Source organism: Cariama cristata, unplaced genomic scaffold (assembly GCF_000690535.1).
Source record: "Cariama cristata isolate BGI_N322 unplaced genomic scaffold, ASM69053v1 scaffold1817, whole genome shotgun sequence".
Lineage (NCBI taxonomy): Eukaryota > Metazoa > Chordata > Aves > Cariamiformes > Cariamidae > Cariama > Cariama cristata.
The window spans coordinates 28,479-49,407 of record NW_009626906.1 but is presented as its reverse complement, the minus strand read 5'-3'; the positions used below and the strand labels follow the sequence as shown (position 1 = coordinate 49,407).

General features: G+C 43.7%; 1 protein-coding gene across 1 annotated transcript in view; it reads left to right on the top strand.

Annotated features, from left to right (window-relative positions):
• Positions 1-20,367, top strand: part of PCSK2 (proprotein convertase subtilisin/kexin type 2) — a gene marked incomplete at its 5' end in the record, with an annotated part of 83,257 nt that extends 62,890 nt beyond the window's left edge. The window contains 4 exons of the mRNA XM_009704221.1: positions 10,685-10,900; positions 12,199-12,299; positions 14,898-15,125; positions 19,612-20,367. Of these exons, the coding sequence (XP_009702523.1) occupies positions 10,685-10,900; positions 12,199-12,299; positions 14,898-15,125; positions 19,612-20,098 (1,032 nt within the window). The remainder of the gene's footprint in view (positions 1-10,684; positions 10,901-12,198; positions 12,300-14,897; positions 15,126-19,611) is intronic.
• Positions 20,368-20,929: the final 562 nt, after the last annotated feature.

The following is a 20,929-nucleotide window of genomic DNA, read 5'->3' as shown; positions in this document are numbered from 1 at the left end:
TTAGCCATAAACTCTGAATAGAGAAAAAATTCCCCTATAATTTTTGTGTTCTTCTCCTCCCATGCAGAACTCATCTAAAAGTAACAGAAAAGGCTCTAATAACCCGGGCAGGGGAATGCAAACTAAACTAAATAGAGAGAGAAGATTTTTAATATTTTAATAGATTTTAATAGATTTTTAATAGAATTTTGAGATTTTAACAGAAGAGAAGCAGATTTTAAATAGTTGTCATGTTTTTTTGCAGTTTGGTTATTTAAAAGATCTTTCAATTAACTTGCTAGTGTAGTGCCATATGCTTTAGTTTATGGTGTTACACCGGAATTAATCTTCTCTTTGAATGTTAAGTATAGGAGAAGGGATTTTTCTCTTCTGTTTTATTGTCTGGTCATAGTCCCGTACTTGGGAGTGTTGGGCGTGTTACTCTTTTAATGCCCTCCCCTCAGAAGTGTTTGTAATTCTCTTTCAGAAATAATTTGCAATATTAAGATCAGAAGGGGCCCTGAGATCTCTCAGGTTGAATGCTTGCAAAGGAGAGAGCATGGTGCCAGTGAGCTGCGCTCTGGGAAGGATTGCTCTCGTACCTTATCAGAAAGCATAAAATTAACAGGAGAGCCTGCATTAGGAAACCAGTTCTGTGGAACAGCTGTGGCAGAATTAGAGAGCAGAAGGAATGATACTGGATTCTATTTAAGACAAATACCATTGTCCAGGGACAATGACACTTAATTTTACAGTGGCAGTGTCCCAGCTATCTCCTGGCAATACATGCACGAAAGAAGAGACAGCTCCACCCCAAATAACTCCCTTTGTGTTGTGATCATAGCTTTATCTACTCTTATTTTGCTCATTACATTTGCTGTCACAGAACATTTTTTTTTTGGGTGTAGTGTGTTCTCATCTCTTGTTGTGGAGAGCCAGATTTTCTAAAGATACTTCAGGATGTCAGTGGATGCCGGGTGCTCTCCATGGTGCTTTGAAAAACCCACTGCAGACTTTCCTGTGTGCAAAGGAAGACTAACAAGCCTTTGATACAATACCCTTTTACCTAGTTTAGGTCTGTAATATATGCATCAAATTCTCTATTGACTGTACAAATGTAAATCTAATTTGTGATCATTTTTCAGAATAAACCCCCTTCTTATTAAAGAGAAAAGTGCCTTTTATAAACCGAGAGACAAATAAATGTAGGAATTCTTTTTCTCAGTCTAGAGCTGATTCTCACTGGAGTGATGGTTCATGAATTAGTGATGAAGCTAAAATATTGGCAGGGAGGAAGCAACATGCTGAGAATGAAAATGTGCCATTAAACTAAAAGCAATGCTTTCAAATGTCCTAGAAGGAAATGTAAGATCTCTTACACAGAGTAGGATTAATATCCTTACTTCTAATGCAATAAACTAAAAATAAGTAAGTGGGAGTTATAGAAAATTCTTACAGGTTATGCAGTTAACTGAGTTGGCAAACACAGGTAACATTTACCTTGTTGCCACCACGCTTGGGAACCCAGCTCAAGAAGAAGCTTACCGACGAGAATTTCATCCTTTCCCCAAACTCCGTTCCACTGTCATGTCCTTTTGAAGTCCTCCCTCCAGAGCTGCTGGGATGGGGGGAGTAACTAGTCACCTGATAACAATAAGATGATAAAAACTGCAGAAACCGTGAGACTTCTTGTTTACATGTCTGTTTTTATGACTTGAAGCCGTGCAGCCATAAAAAACCAGGTGGGCTAAGGCTCACACCTTCTTACCTTTCCTCTTCCATTTCCCATTCTTGACATTTGTTAAGCTAATTCTTGCGTTCTGTCTTAATCGTACCTTTGGTGTGCTGTTTGCTTTTAAGGTAAATCGCTTGAATAAAGGCAGCACTAAAATAGCGTAATTAAGGACTGCAGAATCTGTCCATCACACTGGCAACTCCTTTATGGGCTCTTTGACTAACTGCGTGTCTGAGGCTGAACACAAAGGGGTGTGTGTGAACTTGGTGTCAGTGTAATACATGTATTCAGAACGTACTGGGAAAGGGACTCAGGCTGCTTTTTGTTATTAAGACACGAACCCACTCATTTTTTTAGTGCAATCTATGCTTCACTATGTTATCTCATGACTTCTGTTCAGGGGCAGTAGTCAGCAGTGTGACTGGGTCACTGAACAGCGGTAGTTGCACTGCAAAGATAAATGAGTTCACAGCTGAACTAGCAGGCGGCTGAGAATAGGGATTGAAAGAGTTTTGTACACACAGGCAGCCACAAGAGTTTGGCAATGAGCAGCACTGGTTTGACACAGACAATCAATCTTGCCTGATGCAAATTCCACCTGCTACAAAAGACATATTTGGGATGTAACTGGAAAGGATTTAATACACCGTCTAGTTTTTACAGACAAGGTGGAAACTTGTGAGTATCTGGTACCTGCCTGGTGAGGGGGTCTTGCCCGCGCCCTTACTGTGAGGCATCTGATGGTGGCTGCCGGCTGTAGCAGGAGACTCTGCTAGGCTGTGCCCGAGGCGGGTGTCTGTTAGGGCAGTCCGCAACAGGCTGGGGGACAAATGCTCTTCTCTGGTGAAAGAGAGAGGCAGAGAATGCACTCTGATGCATTCTCTCTCTCTTTCTTTAAACACACCTACCAGGAGCGAAAAATGGGTATCCGAAATGAGATTTTATTATCTGGCCTCTAGACTCCGTCTGAGCCACATCTATGATGGGCAGCAGGTTAGGAGGTGTAGGGACAAAAGGTATGTGTTTCTTTACAATCTCAGTAAATCTCCAACCTATTGTTGTTCTGGGCTGTCCTGAGCTGTCTTAGCCCTGCACCAAGATCAGGCTGCTCACATGCTCGGTTTCATCGCTTCTAATCGCTCTGTGTCGCATATTTGCAGATACATTTCTTTGATGAGCTATGGAGGGATTTTGCTGCAGGTGCAGAAATACAAACTAAAATTCAGAGCAGAGCAAGAAACCAGGGTGATGGACTTAGCAAGCAGCCTAGCAGTGCTGGGCACAGCTAGCTGTCTCATCTGATTGAGAGGTACTTTCATTTGAGAGAAAGGGGGGAGTGAGCCGGTAGTAGCATTTTATGTATAGTGTGGCTGGACAAAGCAATGCTGTGTGATTTGCATATCCCTCGTCTGACCTGTGCTCACCCACGTCGGGGGCTAGACAGCTTGGAGGGGGAGGTAGGGATGGGAGATGAGATTCCTGTGATAGCACAACTCTAAATATGGACTTTTTCTTCTCTGGCACCTGGCATCCAGAACTGTATCGGCAGTCATCTTAAACAGGAAAAAGTAACTAGCTTAACAACTAATTCCGCCCATGTTTTATGATACGTCCTGTGTTTAATGCAATATCCAGTAAACGTTTTGTATTTGCCATTTCATGAGTCCAGTTCTTTCCAGCTTCAGCTATTGGAATTTAAGGAAGCAAAAAGAAGTAATCAAGCTAAGCTGGTCTCTATCTATTGCATTTTTATGATGTAGGCTTTTCTATTAGTAGATTGTGAGGAGTTGCTCATGGACTGAATTAATTTCTTGAGACTTCACGGGTTCAGCCAGAATATATAAGACATGATCCATTTGTGCTTGTGCTGGTGAAAACGTTATTGCTTCCATAATACAGTTCTACCTAAGAAAATGCTGCACAAGTACAAATTGCCAGGGGAGCAGTATTAAGAATTTATAGTCTCATCATGGCTCTGTAATTGGGCTCACCAATGAAAGAAGAAAGGATGGTGTTAAAAATGAAAGGAAATATTTCTCATTTGCCTCTCTCCAAGGCCACAGGCGTTGTGTTATTGTTCTTTGAAATATGCTGAAGATAGCACGTTAATAAAGAATATGCGGTTAGATACCTCTAACATAATTTTATTTGCTTAACAGCCAAGTGCAGATAGGGAAATTAGTTTATGATCTGGCAACCATCTGATTACTCCATTTTTGAGGAAGCCTTACAAGCTTCTTTATAACTTGGGAATCCTTTACTATCATATCACTATTGTGTCTGGAATATGCATTGTAATTCCATGCTTTGTCTTATTTATGTAAGATAAAATCAAACCTTATTAAAACCCCGTGCAAGCCTGTCGTATCTGCTTGGAATTCTGAAATCACCCCATTCATCTGAGGGGATATTTTCAGGCTTTTGTAAAACAGCATGACCAGTTTTTCTGACCTGGTGATGGGACCTTTGACTGAGTACATGACCCAGGCTTGGAGATTGTGGTGGTGCATTTCCCCTCCCTCCCCTTCTCTGGACCTCGCTACGATCTGAGGAATTCCTGTAAGGAATTCTGCTTTCCTGCCACAGCTCAGGGTATGGACATGTGCCTCAGGACAGGACGGGGGCAAATCTCAAGTGCCACTGATCTCTGTTGTGATACTGGCCTCCTCAGGGATGCCTTGGCCAACTGGAGACCTTGGCTGTGGTAACTTTGCGCTTTGCGTGGGCCTGTGACAGGGTTAAATATTGCCCTTCACAAAGTCTGAAATGTCACATAAGAGCAGAAAGCTGCTGTATCAATAGGTTGGGCCAATATGGCAATATTTGTAAGCTCCAAATGTAAATATTTTCTTTATTGACATGTAAATTACTGTTTTCTAAGGAGGCAAGACAATAATGTAGCCTCAAAATGTAGATTTTGCAGTCTCGCTCTGACCCCAGGAGTGTTTCTGCCTAATCCCTGTGCCTCAGCTCGGCAGCCGTGCGCTTTACCTTCCCAGCAAGGTGGATGCTACAAGCTGGGAACCTTTGCGCAGCATTGCAAGAGGCACAGGTGAAGCTGTGAGGCTGGGGTTCATCACACCGGTTGGGAGCTCTGGGCAGGGAAACCAGCATCGTCACCGGTGGAAAGTAGACTGGGATTTAGAATCTTTTTCTCGGTGGTAATCTAGCTCAGAAATACCGAAAAGAGGATGGAATTGATTTTGGAAATATTATCGATACCAGAATTAGGCCTGCAGAATCGTTGGACTAGAGTAGTGCATTGTCACTTGTGGTGTGCAGCCCAGGATCCCACAAAAAAGGAATGGCTAATTAAAAGGTTTTGCCTCAGCATTTTTGAAGTTTCCCTCCCCATTTCCCTGCTGGACTGAACCCTAATTGAAACCTAATGCTGCCTCTCTTCACCAAAAGTGTAATTTTCCATTCGTTTCCCTTGACTGACAGAAGTCCGTTGAGTTTCAACAGTAATTTAGACATAGAAAATAGCTCGAGCATTATTTTTAGCCAAAGGAGATATTAACAATTATGCAATTAATTGGGGGTTGGTGAATGGGAGTTCAGTACTCTTCTGTGACCAAGTCTAGAATAAGTTACATAAAGCCTTTTGTTAGGGTTTAACAATTACAGGGCTCAGTTCTTTGAGAATCTTGTATGCAGCAGTCTCTTGTACTTGGGTGATTATTCCTTGACCCAAATAGTTTCAGAAATCTAAGAGGAACCAGCCAGCCAGTTATTGAAGGCAACAAAATGTGAGAGGGACAAAACCAGGAGAAGCACGACTGAACTACGGTTCCAAGTGATGGTTTTCCTCTGCATCGCAGCCAGGTGTTTAGCTTGAGTTGTTGCTTCTGCCAGAACGGCCTTTCCTCCTTCCCCATTGAATCGCCTGAGGGTTAGACAGGCCACCAGCGAAGGGACACCACCTTCAGCAACGGTGAATTTGAGTAGGATAACCCAGCTGCTGTTTATTCCGCGCTGAACTCCACAACTTGTGGGTGTGCTGGACGGGCCGGACATCCTGGGCTTTTCCAGGGACACAGCACAGCAGCTCCAGGCTTTCGGAAGGGGCTGGGCATGGGAGAAGTGCTAAGGCATTCAGCTCGAACAAGACAGCTGTCCCCCAAACGTGTGCAGTGGCCAACTTTGGAAATCCAAATATGTTTCCTGCTTAAAACTTTGGTGTCTGTGTGGTTAAATTGAGATTACTTGGCTGGCTGTCAGGCTTGTGTTTCTGCCTAGGTTTTTAGCACTTGCCAAGAAATGAGAGCAGGAAAGGAGCAAAGGGATCCGGGAAGTCACAGGTTACCAGATTGCTCTGGGCAAATCAGCCTGGCAGATGCAGAGGTAGCTGGAGGAGCCAGGAGAGCGAGAGCTCGGTGGGCTGGCGAGCTGGCATCGTGTCAGGGGTGCGGGAACACGCAGGCAGGCTCCAGAAAACCCTGGCAGTGCAAAAGATGAGCAGCGCTTCAGTGATGCCAAGGACTCGCTGCCTCCAGCTGGCTTACGCTGCACAGCTGGGCTGCTCGTGCGCAGGAGTGGTGGGGAGACCCAGGGGGAGCAAGGTCTCTGCGTAGGCTCCTGGCTGTCTTCAGAGCCCAGCCCGGTGCTCCCCACCAAGTCATGATGGGGGGCAAATGCTCCCACAGCCCTTCCGCAGGTCGTCCTTGCCTTGGTGTGCCCCAGCCTGGGGCACGACGGCGATTTCGCCTTGCCTGCTTGGGCTGCAAACTGCACATGCTGAGATAATTAGCAATCGTTACTGAAGGACACGTAAGGATTTTCAGGTAGTTCAGTCCTGAAGAGAAAGAAGTGCTCTTTTTGGAGGATAATACAGTCAAAATTAAGAGGGGATGGAAACTAACTGAGTCCTATTCATAAGTCAGTAGGACCCATGGCAAAGACTTGAAAAAGCTGCAGAATTTTTTGCTTTTCCTAGAAAACTAGCCTGTCTCTTACAGGCACATAATTTGCTATTAAATGCATAGAAGGTGCTGAAACACTTCTGTTTTCTTAAGGGGAAGAATTACAAAATAACTGTCCTATGTCACACAAAAAGAAGGGTTCTTATAAAATAATATAGGCTTTGAATTTGTTACAGAACGCAATTTCCAGTTCTTTAATTTTTCATGTTTTTTTCAAATGTGCTCTATCTGCATTTTCTTCCTTAGAAATGGGACAGTCCATAAACATCAGCAAACCATTTGGCTGTCCTTATCCTAAAATACCTTTTCACTGTGCATAAGAAAACAAACAAAAAACCCAAACCAAACAAAAAAAAACCCCAAACCAACCAACCAACCAAAAAACCCCCACAAAACAAAACAAAAGAACTCCTCACAGTCAGGTACTACTTTTTTTTTTTTCCTTCTTACCCAGAGCCTGGCTGCTTGCTGTGTCCTGATGCTGTCATTCCCTGGTACTTGGCTTTTCGGGGCAGGAGTCCGTTCTTTGTTTTTAGCTTGTACAGGTTGGAAACTCTTAGTCCTGATGTATGACTGAAGGATTAAGCGAAAGCCAAAGGGCACCAGACACGTGCTGTAAAGACTATTGCCTTCCTCCCATCCATCTTTAGCAGCCCTGCTGGCCAGGCAGGAGTGGGTGAGGTAGAGGAGCTATTGCAGAGGCTGTGCCATGTTAGAGGACCAGCTGTTACTCACATGGGCCCTTGCCAGCCTTGATGGGAAAGGTCAGGGAAGCTGGAGGAGATTTATTTGTCAAATACAACCCATTTTTATCTGGAAAGTGTGATCCAGCAATCAAAACTTTGCGAAACACTGGCTTAGGCACTAGCCCAGCAAGTGTGATAAATGAACACAATACCAAGGAAAAAAAAAAAGAAGAGTTCAAGATATGCCTGAAGTTAGGTAAAGTGAATTAGGCTGCAGTCCCCTGCCAACTCGCTTTTGCAAGGTAGTTCAGTAAAGAAGTTTTTCTGGGATTATGCTCTTTAGAAGATGAGAAAAGAGGTAAGAAAATTTCTCAGGGATATTTTTTCCTGGTAGCACAACATCCTACGAAGGACACTGGAAATAGAAAACCTGCTGTTTCCACAAGAGAGCTTCTCAGTAGCTGTCTGTGACTTTCTAAAGCATATAGCCTTGCCCAAGATTTAATTCTGGTTTAGCCTGAACTGAGAGGTGAGCCTCGCTTGGGCTGGTACTAAATGCATCAAGATCCATTTTCAGCTCTGAGTGCGATGCAGCTTCAGATGGCTCAGAAGTGTGAGTGCCACGCTGTGCATCGCTTCGGGGTGAAACGAGCAGGTTTCAGCAGGTTTTTTTCTGGAGGAAAGATGCTCTTTATAATGTATCTTATTACCTTGCTGCTTTTCTCTCTTCTTCCTGCACCTTCCCTCAGCCCCCCTCTGGTGTTGTAGTGTGTATTGTGACCACCTTCTCCGCTCCTCTTTTGGCCTAAATTTACAGCCACCTAAGTTGAGTGACACCACTGAAATTTTTGAAGTTCATATAAGGTTGAGATGCAGATAGGAGCTTTCAGTTTGCTTTAAATATGACGTTAGTTGACCCAACAGGGATTTTTCTGCTTTAGACTACTACCATCCAGAGAATGGAAAATTCACTTCCCCTGAAGCCATATATTTCTGTCTGGGAAATGCAACGATGCCTGAGGACAGCCACCAAACAGTTTGCCTGCGCAAACTATCCAACTACTGCAGGTCTGGCTGTGGGAGGTGTAAGCAGCGAGTCCTAAGCGTCGTTGCAAATAACACACTTGGGCTGCTCTCAGTTTATTCCAGTAGCGGTTGCTTCTCTTTCCAGTCCTGGCTAAGAAGGACAGGCAATTGAAATATTAAGAGGTGAGTTATGGGTTTTAACGCTACGCCACACTTGTGGATGTGACTCTCATAGCCGTTATACCGTGAGGATATTCTCCTCACGTTACAGTAATTACATGCATAAAACCCATCCCTAGCAGCCCTCAGCAGGCCAGTTTGACCCACAAGCTCAAATTTCAGTTCCTCTGTGAATCCCCCCGGCTCCCCCCCAGCAATCTGTTATACCCATTTTCTGCCATTCTGCCACAAATCCCACCCGTGGGGTGAAACACTTTGCAGCAGCACCTGGCTTTGGCAGCATGGAACAATTTGCCGAGCAGGACTAAGTCTGTTTCCCTTTTTTTAACGCTACAGAGGCTAACTTCCAGGCACCAAGCTACTTTTGTGAATTTATCACATGAAAATGAAGTGTTCCCTCTCTTTAAAATGTCTAGGAGAAGGTTGTTTAAGAATGGGTCCGTACATGCCAAACGTCCTATTCCTAGCACCAGCAGCCACCTTCTCTCTGCGCTGGGCAGCAGCCTGCCTTTTGGGACAGACAGAGGTGTCCTCGAGCTGCCCCAGAGGCTGTCCAAGGGAGGCAGGTGGTGGCAAGGTGATGTGATGGTGTGTGTGGGCATGGTGGCAAGCTTGGCGTGTAGCCTCTGAAGTGAGTCCAAAGCCCAGGTTTGTAGGCTAACGGCAGTCAGAGCACAAGGTGGGATATGGAAAAAGTAAAAGGGAAAAAAGGCATAACTGTTCTTGTTATGCTCATCTTTTTTTTTTTTTTTTTTTTAAATCATTTACTGGTATTAGTTTGTTCTTAGAGTATGTATTTTTGCAACAGTATCCTTATCCCTTAAAACTCAAATGATTGATCTGACATCTTTGTGGGAATTCTTTGACTGATTTCAATAAGCTTTTTCATAGTCATCACCTTTATTATGAAAATCTATGTCCTGAGATGTTACATACCCCAGTGGCAGCAAACCTGCTGTGCGATTCAGTGGATTTGTAATGCAGCTCACCAACGTGCTTGAAATAATGAGGTTGCTCTGTTCAGTGGGGTATGATAAAAAATGGAAGCTACTGCTGGGAGCTCAGGTTTGATTTAAACTCCTGACAGAAAAGGTTCCCTATTAAAATACCATTGCAGGTTACTATGTTTGTATTTTCTTTAACTTCCATTTCATGCTGGACAATGAAAAGGTCAGAAGAGATTTTTTCATTTTCTGCCCAATGCACATAAACAGTATGTTAAATTGAGGCCTTGCATCCTTCTGGTGCTGTTGGAAGTAAACATTGGAATTCCTTTGGACTAAACACAGAGAGAAATGGTGGCTGGGCTGGAATCAGTGGGAGACCTGAGCTTTGGGTTCAGTAGCACTGATCTTTCCCCGAGTGTCAGGGTTCTCAGGTCTAACCCTCTTCCAGGCAGCCCCCACCTCTTTCTTGGTACGGGATGAGAAGGAGGAGCCGAGTTAATCCCTTCCCACTTCTTGCCTATCTGGAAGTTGGGGAGAGGGTATGGATTTCTTTCCTTTAAGTAATGGGAAGCCTTTATAAAGCTGCCCTTCAGCTTCAGTCTCTCCCATCCATCTCTCGCCTTCTCAGTGTAATTGGTAGACTGTCTTTCTGTAGATGATGTATATGGTCTCATAACTTTATTTTCTGCTTAGTAGTAGAAGCTGTTTTGTCAGAAAAACAACTCTGAGTCAGTGATACCTTTGGAGAAAAATCTATTGAGAGAAGAAGGTGCCAGTTTTACAGAGTTTTTTAGCAATTGCCTGAACCTAATTGGATCTTACAAACCCAGTCTGTGAGATGACCTATATCCCTTTTAAAAGAATGCTTCCCTCATAGCGCTTAGACCTTGACATAAACGCTAATGGATCCATAAAATGTCTTAGCATCTGGCACAGGAGCCTTCAGGGCGTCAAGCAAAACAGGAGATAAATGGAAGTGCTCTGTGTACATAAGGTTGCAGAGCTGGCTGTGGCTGCCAGTTAACCGGATTTAATAACCTGCAGAAGTCCATGTTATTTCAGCTTAAGATTGATGTATATTTTGTTTGGACCATCGATAAAGTTTTCTCCTTTATAGCTGCCTAGCTTTGCAATTAGATGTGCAGTTTAAAGTAGGTGCTATCTCCTATTTGCAATTTAACCCAAGAGGTCGATTGTCCCCTCTCACAGGGCCGGGGTGGCAAAGGAAGCATCTATGTCTGGGCCTCTGGAGATGGGGGCAGCTACGATGACTGTAACTGTGACGGTTATGCATCGAGCATGTGGACAATCTCCATCAATTCTGCTATAAATGATGGACGGACAGCTCTGTATGATGAAAGCTGCTCTTCAACCTTAGCCTCCACCTTCAGTAATGGGAGGAAGAGAAATCCAGAGGCTGGCGTGGTGAGTCCAGATACTGTTGTGCTGTTGCTGCTGTCTTTGTGCACTCCCACAACCTATTACAAGTCTGTCTGCTTTGGGGCAGCAGATGGTTCTTTGTTGAGATGGATATTTTCTCATCTGCAGTACGTGACGGTGCCAGAACTGTCAGCTGAGGAGATGTGGGATTAATATTGAGAACAGCAATGATCTTCCAACTCTTAGAGCTTCGTATAGTTGGTGCTTTCCTTTATCAGAAAGCAGATTTAGAAGTTCAATTGCACTCTTTCTAGGGGACGGTGTGACAAAGGGTCTCTGTAAAAATCTAAATGAAAAGTGTCAACGTCTGAGATCATACTTACTAGTACTGGCAGAGCAGTCATGAACCAGGCTTCTGCTGTACCACAAGCTGCACAGAGCAGAAAGATATTCAGCCACCCACAGGGGAAATCGGGGAGGGAGTTCACATCACCCTCAGTCTCCTATAGAGCAGTGCAGAGCATCGTACTCAAGTCCTCTACAGGGCCATACCTACAGCTGGAAAACAGGCAGTTTCTGTTCAAGTGTAGTAGGAATTCTCTTCTGCCGTACTGATTGCTGCTGTTCAGCACCTTCAGACTAGCCAGGACATAGTCTAGTTCACAGGGTGGAAAATTCAGGTATAGTAACTCAAGGTTAGTTTTTTGCCAAAAACTGTTACACATTTTCCATGGCCCTGTCTCAAATCCCAAAGACACGTGGTGTAATCCTAAATGCCCATACGCAGTAACAGATGGAAAAATACTGGTTTCTGTCTTGGTGTCAGCTCTGTGCTGCTAGCAGCCAAGATGATCTGTGGCACCTTGGTAATTATCGCTATAAAACTTATTTCTAAGGTTTCCTGCTGGTCTCTTCTAGTGACTAATCTGCATGGAAGATAGCAGCCTGGTACTGCTGTTGGTTCTGGAGTTGCACAAATGTCAAAAAGCTCAATAGCGTTAACAATTCTAGTTTCAAATTCTTCTGGTATCCACAAGGGAATTTAAGGCCTTTGGTTAAACTGTGTTTATAGGAAATAAATACCATCTATGTGACTTTATGAGTTCTAAGTGGTAATGAACGTCGTTTTACTACATCATGATTTGCTCTTGCATTCACACCTTCTGTAACTATGTCTCGCTGTGTTTTTAAATTGATACGCTCTTCTAAAGAAGAAAACAGATCCTTGGCACCAACACACAATTACTGTAAAGAGCAAGGGCATAATAGTCCACTTTCTGAGTCTGCAGCTGCAAGGAAAATGGACTAGCTGGTTTCATTAATTACATCTAATATCATTGCAGGCTACAACGGATTTGTACGGCAACTGCACCCTGCGTCACTCAGGAACATCTGCAGCTGCCCCTGAAGCAGCCGGCGTGTTCGCCTTGGCCCTGGAGGCTAAGTACGCTGTTGAGAAATTCCTTGTGAGCTCTAGAGAGGAGAGGGCCTGCGGTTTGTTTAATGCTGTTCATCATTGAAGTGGGCTGGCTGTGGCACGGGGCTAGGACGAGCAGCTAATGAGCTGTCTGCTACAGTAGTGACATGCATGGTAACTTACAGATGGAGCAACAGTCTTGCCAAAGCCGTGTAGCAGATACATTTTGGCTGACTCGCTCACTCTGTGTCCTCTCCATCCACTGCTTCCAGGGATTTGTCTTCTCCAGCACTGTTTGGAGGGAGAGATTATTTCATTTCTCCACATACCATGTATGCAATGCTTAACCTACAAAAACATAAAAATGAACCTATAGTATCAGACAGGAGTTCAATTTGTGCCACATACTGTCTGCAGTGACAGATGCTTAGGAGCGAGTACAACAAATGGGGATTAAGAGCGATCTTTCAACGACAGCTTTGGCCATCAGTGATTTGGAGAGAGAGCAGTCAGCCTATCCTGTTTAATAGCCACAGGCAGATTTATCGTCCTTGAATTTATCTAACTCTTTTTCAGTGTGTCTGTATTTGGCACCTGTGTCGTCCAGTGGCAATCAGTTCCACAATAATAATATTTTTGGTGATGCTGGTGGGGAATGTTTCCTTTGTTTTCTCTTAACCCATTGCTGGTAATTTTGCTTCTGTGCTACATAATTGCTCTGTTACATGAAAGAATAAATATCCATTGTCTATTTGCCATCTCCATGCTATTCACAACATTGGAGCCTTCTTGTCCATCTTCCTTCATGATCTTATTCTGTAATGATTAGGCAAAGTTTTACTTACAATAACCTATGCCATCTTTTTACTTTCTGTTAAATTATTCTATGAAGTGAGGCAGCGTTTGCTTAGTTATACACCTTCAGTTGCTGTAACTGCAGCAGGAGGTGAGCACTTTGTACGTAGTGTTCTTCAGTGGTGCAGAAGAATGAAGATTTGGCAGAGGAGACAAAGTTGACATCATTAGCAGAGCCATGATTGTTGTCCGCAGAGCATGACTTAGGCCAAGTCTGATTTTTCAGGTTTTATATACATAAAACACACATGCCAAGTGTTTAACTTTGGATGATTGTTCCTTCTACTATCAAACTCGTTCAGTGGGACAGCCACCATGTAATAAGTTAACGTGGCCAGAAAAATATAAAGGTTTAATGAATTTTCTGACCACTGCATGTTTAGCCTGGACTACAACCTCAATATCTCAGTAATAATTATCATTCCTCTTTGTTTGAGCTATCCATGAAGATTGGAATTACTCTTGCCAAGCTATCATGAGTAGAAATTAAACTAATACCCCTGGTTTGCAATTGAGTTTCTAGCCTTTCCTGAGAAGGTGGGGGGGAGCAGGGAGAAAGAACTGACAGTGTCTCCTGTCTCCTTCCAGACTCGCTCTTTTAAATTGTATTGTGCAGAACGACCCTGGGTGATCTACAGTAGCCTTCACGGGAACGGCTAACAACCTCCTGTACAGACTCCTCTTGCCTGCAATATGTCTGTCAGCTCGTATACAATATACGTCTGACATCTCTAAAAACAGACCAATCTGTGAAATAGAAAGTACGGCTTTAAGATATGTAGCAGCTCTTAAAAGATTTCAATAAGAATGATGCAAGTGCTATCTGGCTCTCAGCTATCTTGTGTCACCTTGGAAAAATGACAGTAATTGGCTATTCTGGTGTACATTCAGCATGCACACATGCTTAGTACTTGGGGCACAGAAGGCTGAAAAGCGGATCCTTTTAGGTTGGTGGTTTGAATCAGACGTATTGTAATGTTGAAAGAGTTCATCACAAAACAACTGGAATAGCTTTAGTTATGTAGAATTAGAATGTCAGGTCTAAAGCTTCCAGAATAATAACTTGTAAGTGCCCTTCCTGCCATCATAATCACTGCAAATCTAGGAAGTCAAGAGCTGCTGATGAAAAATGATCATTGAATCTAGACAAATGTTACTCGACTGCATCCATCCCTGCTAGTATATCACAGGTGACAAACCTCTACCAGGCCTTAGGATGGAAACCTACAGCCCGTATAGCCATATTCACCGAATGCTGAAATTACTAACACCTGGGCTGGTGTAGCTCATCAGCTTCATCGGGTTGGGGCTTCTCTAGGTGAATCTTGGAAGGTCCAGGGGAAAAGCAGGAGGAGCAGGCAAGGAAAAGAGGGCAAGAATTAAGAGGAAGGCTAGGCGAAATTTTGTCATCATCTTTTTTCTTTTTGTTTTCTTTTCAGGATCTGATATAATATCCTACTCATTTTATTAGCTTAAAAATTGCATGGTGGATCTATAATGTGTAGTTAAAAGCAGTTGTTTTCAAGAACAGGGAAACAATCAGAAATGATTTTGCAATTTTCGGGAATATATTTTGGGGGAGTACTGTACAATTAAAACCTATTCTTGTTCCCACAATAAAAGCTTTGTTATTGATAATGTGTATAGATACAATTTCTGTGTGATTCATAGAAGCAAATTTTACCAAAAGGCTTACTCAAATACACTGTCTTTCTTTAATACCTGCTTGGAAATACTGTACTGTTTGTTTTCCGTGTTGCCCTTCCACAGCTTGGATCTGACATGGAGAGACATGCAGCATCTGACCGTGCTCACCTCCAAGAGGAACCAGCTTCACGATGAGGTTCATCAGTGGCGTAGAAATGGCGTTGGGCTGGAATTCAACCATTTGTTTGGCTATGGTGTCCTCGATGCAGGAGCAATGGTTAAGATGGCGAAAGACTGGAAAACTGTTCCCGAGAGATTCCATTGTGTTGGAGGGTCAATACAGGAGCCTGAGTAAGTGAATAGTCCAGTATACGTGTTTGGCTTCTTCCAGGCATTTAGGGGGCCACAAGCATGCAAATACATTGACAAAGACATAGATAGTCAAAGAAACATAACAAAAATTTCTTTCTAAGAAAGCCTAACATTACCAGTAGCATTCCAGCTATTTCGATACGTTGATAAATTAAACTACCTGATCTTTGAGTTCCTGGTTTGCTGGAGGAGTGCTTTCTACAGCTCATTTGCATCATCGTTGCTAGCGCCAGTAGTGTTAATAGCAACATCCATTTCTCCTGGGTACTCACAGGTATGTTTGTGCCAAAGTTTCTGTGGAAAAAAGAGCCTGTGCACAACTGAAAATCTGGGAGGCTGGCGCTGTAAATTACATAAACTGCTGCCACATGAAATATCTGTCAGCCAGGTCATATCTCCTTGTGACATATTCTAGCAGACAATTTTATCTCCAGAAGACTGAAACAATCATCTACAGGTACCAGTGATTCAGTTTAAACACTACAGCATTTCATTGTGTTTGGTTTATGTTCTTCAAATCTCTAATTGCAGGCTAGGTAGTCAAATTATTTTCTGATTTACCTTCATGTGCTAAAGTGAATGAGTCAACAAGTGAATGAATTAATACTAATTGACTGCAACAGCTATAGTTCAATTTAATTATTTGAAATGCTAACCTAATATTGGACAATTTATGTCTATACCATTTGAAATTTGACTTTTCAGTGCCATTTTTGAAGGCATCATTATTCTATTGGAAAAAGAAAGTAAACCAGTATGCCACCCTGGCACATAGCTCAGCCAAGCAAAGAGTAAGTTTGTTCTCAGCCTTCCAGTTGGGTTTGTATTTGCAGGATCCAAGGTTCTGCAGCTGAGATCTGAGTTTTAATTTATCTAGCCTACACATGCTCACAAGTAGGAAACAAATGAGAGAGTGCTGAAGCTAATTTTGAGCTATCTCTAGTTTATTCATAATTTAAATGCAGACAAATAATCTCATTTCTTTTAGTGAAGCCCCATTTATTGAAATGGGGATCATGCTAGAGGAAGAGAGAAAATTTCTTTCTGTAGGCTTGGCTCCATGCATTAGAGGATGTGGTAGAGGTATTCTGGCAACAGACAGAGCCAGAGTTGGGCAACTGCTATGCAGTAGTATTGTCTCCTTCAGCCTTTGTCTGTCCCGTTTCTGCTGTTGAACGGATGAAAAAGCAGAGGTGATGATGCATTTCCTCCAGCCCAGGGATCTGGAACTGTAGTAAAGCTTCCCTGTAGCTGTCGTTGCCCAACAAGCTCCAGAGCTGACAAAAACCACTGCCTTGTGTTGATGTCTTTTGAGAGCAGCACCCAGAAGAGGCTTTGTGCTGACAGCACGCAGATCTGTGAAGTTCAGCCATGTCAGTCACCACCTAAGGCTCCAAACTCCCCTGCAATGTAATCTCAGTGTGTGGTCTGCGTGGGTGCCCCCCTATAATTACCCAACACATCTATATGTTAATAGGACCGCTGTCGTAGTTACCTCCCCCAATGAAAACGTCACTGATGGAAGATAATAAGCATCATGACTTGCAACATCTACATTTTTTGAATTACACTGTAAATAAAACTAGTTAAGTCCCAGCATCTCCAGAGAGTCCTTGGAAGTGAAAACTGCACTGTGCTTCTGCCGTGGATAATTGGGTTATTTTTCTAGTTTGGCCTTGCTGGAGCAACATTTTCTATATATGTTTATGTAAGTATAGATCTTTGTATATATAAAATACATATTCAAGACAGATTTAGGTAGGTGAGCAGTTGCCACAGAGGTGTCTACCAGGGCAGCATTGTCAATTAGCAGAAACATCTCTAATGGGGTACTACACTACATGCAAAAGTGAATATATATAGATATATTTTTTAATATATATAGTGATTGGGCAGTGGTACATAGTGAGGGTGTGGAAAACCCATCTCTTCTTCTGCTCCTTTCATGTCAGGCTTTTTCCACCACCCCTGGTTCTTTTTGTTTCTTTGGGGAAATTCACCTGGACCATAGTAATTAGTCCAGCAAAGCAGAGAGTAGTGGCACCTAATTAATAGGAAAGGAGGAAACAGAGCGAGCCTTTTCTCATGTGTTTTAGAGAGCTGAGATGACTTTTGCACTGTGCAGCACTTAAGAAGGTGCAGAGAAAAGCTGTCTGCACCTGTCAGGCTGTCTGCAGAGCAGATGGAGTGGTAACACTGCTCTTATTTCTTTGGCTTTTGGTGCTGATAGACAGAAAAGGCTCACACTGTGGTGTCCTCCCTCATTCGCTGGAGAAGATGCAAAGCGCTTACCACAACTCTGGGAATGAAGCAGTGTTTGACAACACTTTCTCTGCTGTGTGAGATTGCTGTCAGACAAGGGGAATTCACATTGCTTTGAGGACGATGGTCCCCATGCAGAGAAATTCCAAGCGTGTGGCAACTGTGAGGTTATGATCCTTCACCCCTGGCTGCATACGGTGCATTTTCCTTGTGCTTGGGCACACCAGATAAATCTTGAGGGTATTATAATTGTATGTTCAAATATTGTGGCTATACAATATTTATGTTATATCAGCTTCTACTCCAGAACATCCATAAGATTCAGAACAACACAGGTTTTTCAGTTTAAGGTAAGTGTTTAAATGCCTTGAGGACCTGGACCTGAGTGTCTTTTTACTCTGCAAGTACTCCGAAGGCGGCAATACTGTATGAAAGGGGGGCAGAGACTGGCCTGAGCCAAGCTGTAATACCTGGAGCTCATCTCAAGAAGAGAATTCCTGGAAGCTAGGCTGGAGTGAAGTGCTTTCACTGGTCCCTGAAGAACGCACTATTTCATTAGCAAAGGGAAAAAGGCTGGTACTCATTTCTTTTCAAAAGAAGATACTCGTTACCACACTGTGTGGTCAGTGCCCTTTAAAAGGGACTCTCTTTCTTTACTGCAAAACCCAGGTCAGGGAGAAGCCACTGGAAGAGGTAATGACAAACTGATGGGAGTCTCTTGTGACTTACTCCCTTTTTTAATGATTGCAGTAATTCTTGTCTTTCAAGTATTTCTTTTAGACAGAGGAAAGTGTCACACTGCTCACAGCGCTGATGGTGAAGAAGCAGAGAATTTTGTTTACACTTTGGTGTATTTTGCCAGCCGGTTTCTGAGGTACCTGGTAATTGCCAGCTGCACCCTGACCCCGAGGGGTTTAGCGGGCACTTGGCAGCCTCGGCTGCTGGCAGGGTGCTGCTCCCGGGCCGGGCACCGGTGCCTTCGGGCCTGCACAGAGATCCCAAGCGGGACTGCCCGGCGGCTACCGGCCCCCTCTGCGAGAGCTGGGAAGGCACGGATGCACCTCGCTCTGCCCCAGCACCCTCTCGCCTCTTCCTGGCCGCCTTGGAGGCACGCATTGGAAATGATGGTGCCTCACAGGGTTCCTCAACCAGACGAGGAGCAAACCCACTGTGGGTGCCCAGCACACAGGGAGCCAAGAGCACCGACCAGCGTAACGTTGCTCCCTGTTGCGTGTACTTCATCCTGTTGACAGATGTTGGTAAGACCATGAACAGCTGGGAGCGATCACACAGCCCTGACTGAAGCGGTTTTCTCCTCCTGCGTGCTAACTGCCAGGCGTTGCATCTCAGGTGTCCGGCGCTCTCCAGCAAAGGAGCCCTGTGCGCCGATAACAGGGGTCTGGTTTCCATTTGATGACCGGGTCCCCGCAAAATAAATGCAGCAGGACTGAGCCTGTGTGCCATCTGCGGGTCTAGCTTTCTGGTAATACTTGGGACAGATGTCCTTCAGTTAATTGTGCATTTGCCTTCATAACAACTGAATTATTATAACCAAGAACCTTGTGACTTCAAGGTGCAGCACTCTGGCAACTCGGTAAACAAGCGCAACTGCTCTCCTCGGTGTGCGCGCTCCTCTACAGAAGCAATTCAAGGATAGGGATTTTCATGGAAAGCTGTTTTTCAGATGAGGTGACACTGGGATCCCATGTTGGTGCTGGTTTCCAAACCAGAACAAGGCTGTAGGCTTTAATGTGACTGCACTGAAATTCTGTGCAACCGGCTCCTCTGACTCCAGGCCGCCGTTTGTTGCTGTCTTTTAAGGTGACTGTGACACGACTGACTGCTCACGGGTCTTCTACTGAATATACACATTATTACGCAATTACCCAATACAGTAGTGATAACTAAAGGCAGCCATTAAATATATGTTAATATTTCTTAAATAGCAGTATGTACTTCTTAATCGTATTCCTCCTCTCGCATTGTGTAGGTGTACGTTTCATAATGTATTTTCAAATGAAGGTTTTGATATCATTTCCTAAAAAGAGAGTGTTCTCTAAGTTTGCTACTATTATGTCCCATGTATTAATAAGGAAAATAGTGCGGGTTTTTCTGTGAGGCAGCAAAACCCAGCAGTGTTAGCGTGAGCTGTGTCATGCTGTGTATATCCTTTTAATTTCCTTAATTATCTTTTGACCTGCAGAAAGATACCACCAAGTGGTAAGCTGGTCCTCACACTTACGACTGATGCTTGTGAGGGGAAGGAAAACTTTGTCCGATACCTTGAACACGTCCAAGCAGTTATAACTGTGAATTCCACTAGGCGAGGAGACCTCAACATCAACATGACCTCGCCGATGGGAACGAAGTCCATTTTGCTGAGCCGGCGCCCCAGGGATGACGACTCCAAGGTGGGTTTTGACAAATGGCCTTTCATGACCACACACACTTGGGGAGAAGACCCCCGAGGCACCTGGGCTCTAGAGATTGGGTTTGTGGGCAGCCTGCCGCAGCGCGGCGTGCTGAAGGAGTGGACGCTGATGCTGCACGGGACTCAGAGCGCACCATACATAGACCAAATAGTAAAAGATTATCAGTCCAAACTGGCCATGTCCAAGAAGGAAGAGCTGGAAGAAGAATTAGACGAAGCAGTGGAGAGAAGCCTGAAGAGTATACTGAGCAAGAACTAGTGCTGTTCTGCATGACGGTGTCTTTCCTTCCCCAGATCTCTCTACTCACCTTTCTACTATCCAAACCTGTGTTAGACATACTACAGTGATCGTCTCTGTAGCCAAATTATCACTCTCTCTTGATTTTAAAGTCTTCATATCTCATCAATAATTTAATTACCACTGAAGCAATCCTTTTTTTTACTCTAACCCACAAATACACTGTCCCCCACCAAATACTATGTACAGTTTGTGACTGTAAATTATTTTTCTTTTGTGTCATACGAATAGGTAATCACCTGCAAAGAAGTTGATGGCTTTTCCCTTCATATCTTTGTGGTAAATGTTGTTTGTGTTAAAAAAAAGGAGTGAATTTTAACATTGGCAGTTGGTGATAATGGGCACATTTTTAAAAATTATCGTGAGAGAGGGAATCACAGAGAGGTTGGCTGGAGAGGTCTTTGAACGTCTGACAGCTCCTTCTGCATCATTGACTTCAGTGGGACTTGCCCCATTGGGTTCAACCAAAGTAGCACTAGATCCTACAAAAAGAAGTAATCCAGAGATGAGGAAAAATTACCAATCCAATTTGCAGAAATCCTATTCTTTTGAGAGTTTTCTTTAATACATACCCTTCTACAACATACGCAGTAACGCTTTCAGCCACAGAATGGGTCAAGAGGCATGCAATAAGGAAGGGAAAGCGATGCCAAAGCTGGGTGACATGGGGAAATGCTTTGCAAGCAGGGTCAGGGCATTCTAGAAGCACAAGTTTCAGGTTTTTTGGGTTTTTTCAGTTATATTTAATTTTGGCCATTTAAATCAATTTACCACCTTACAGCAGAATGAGCA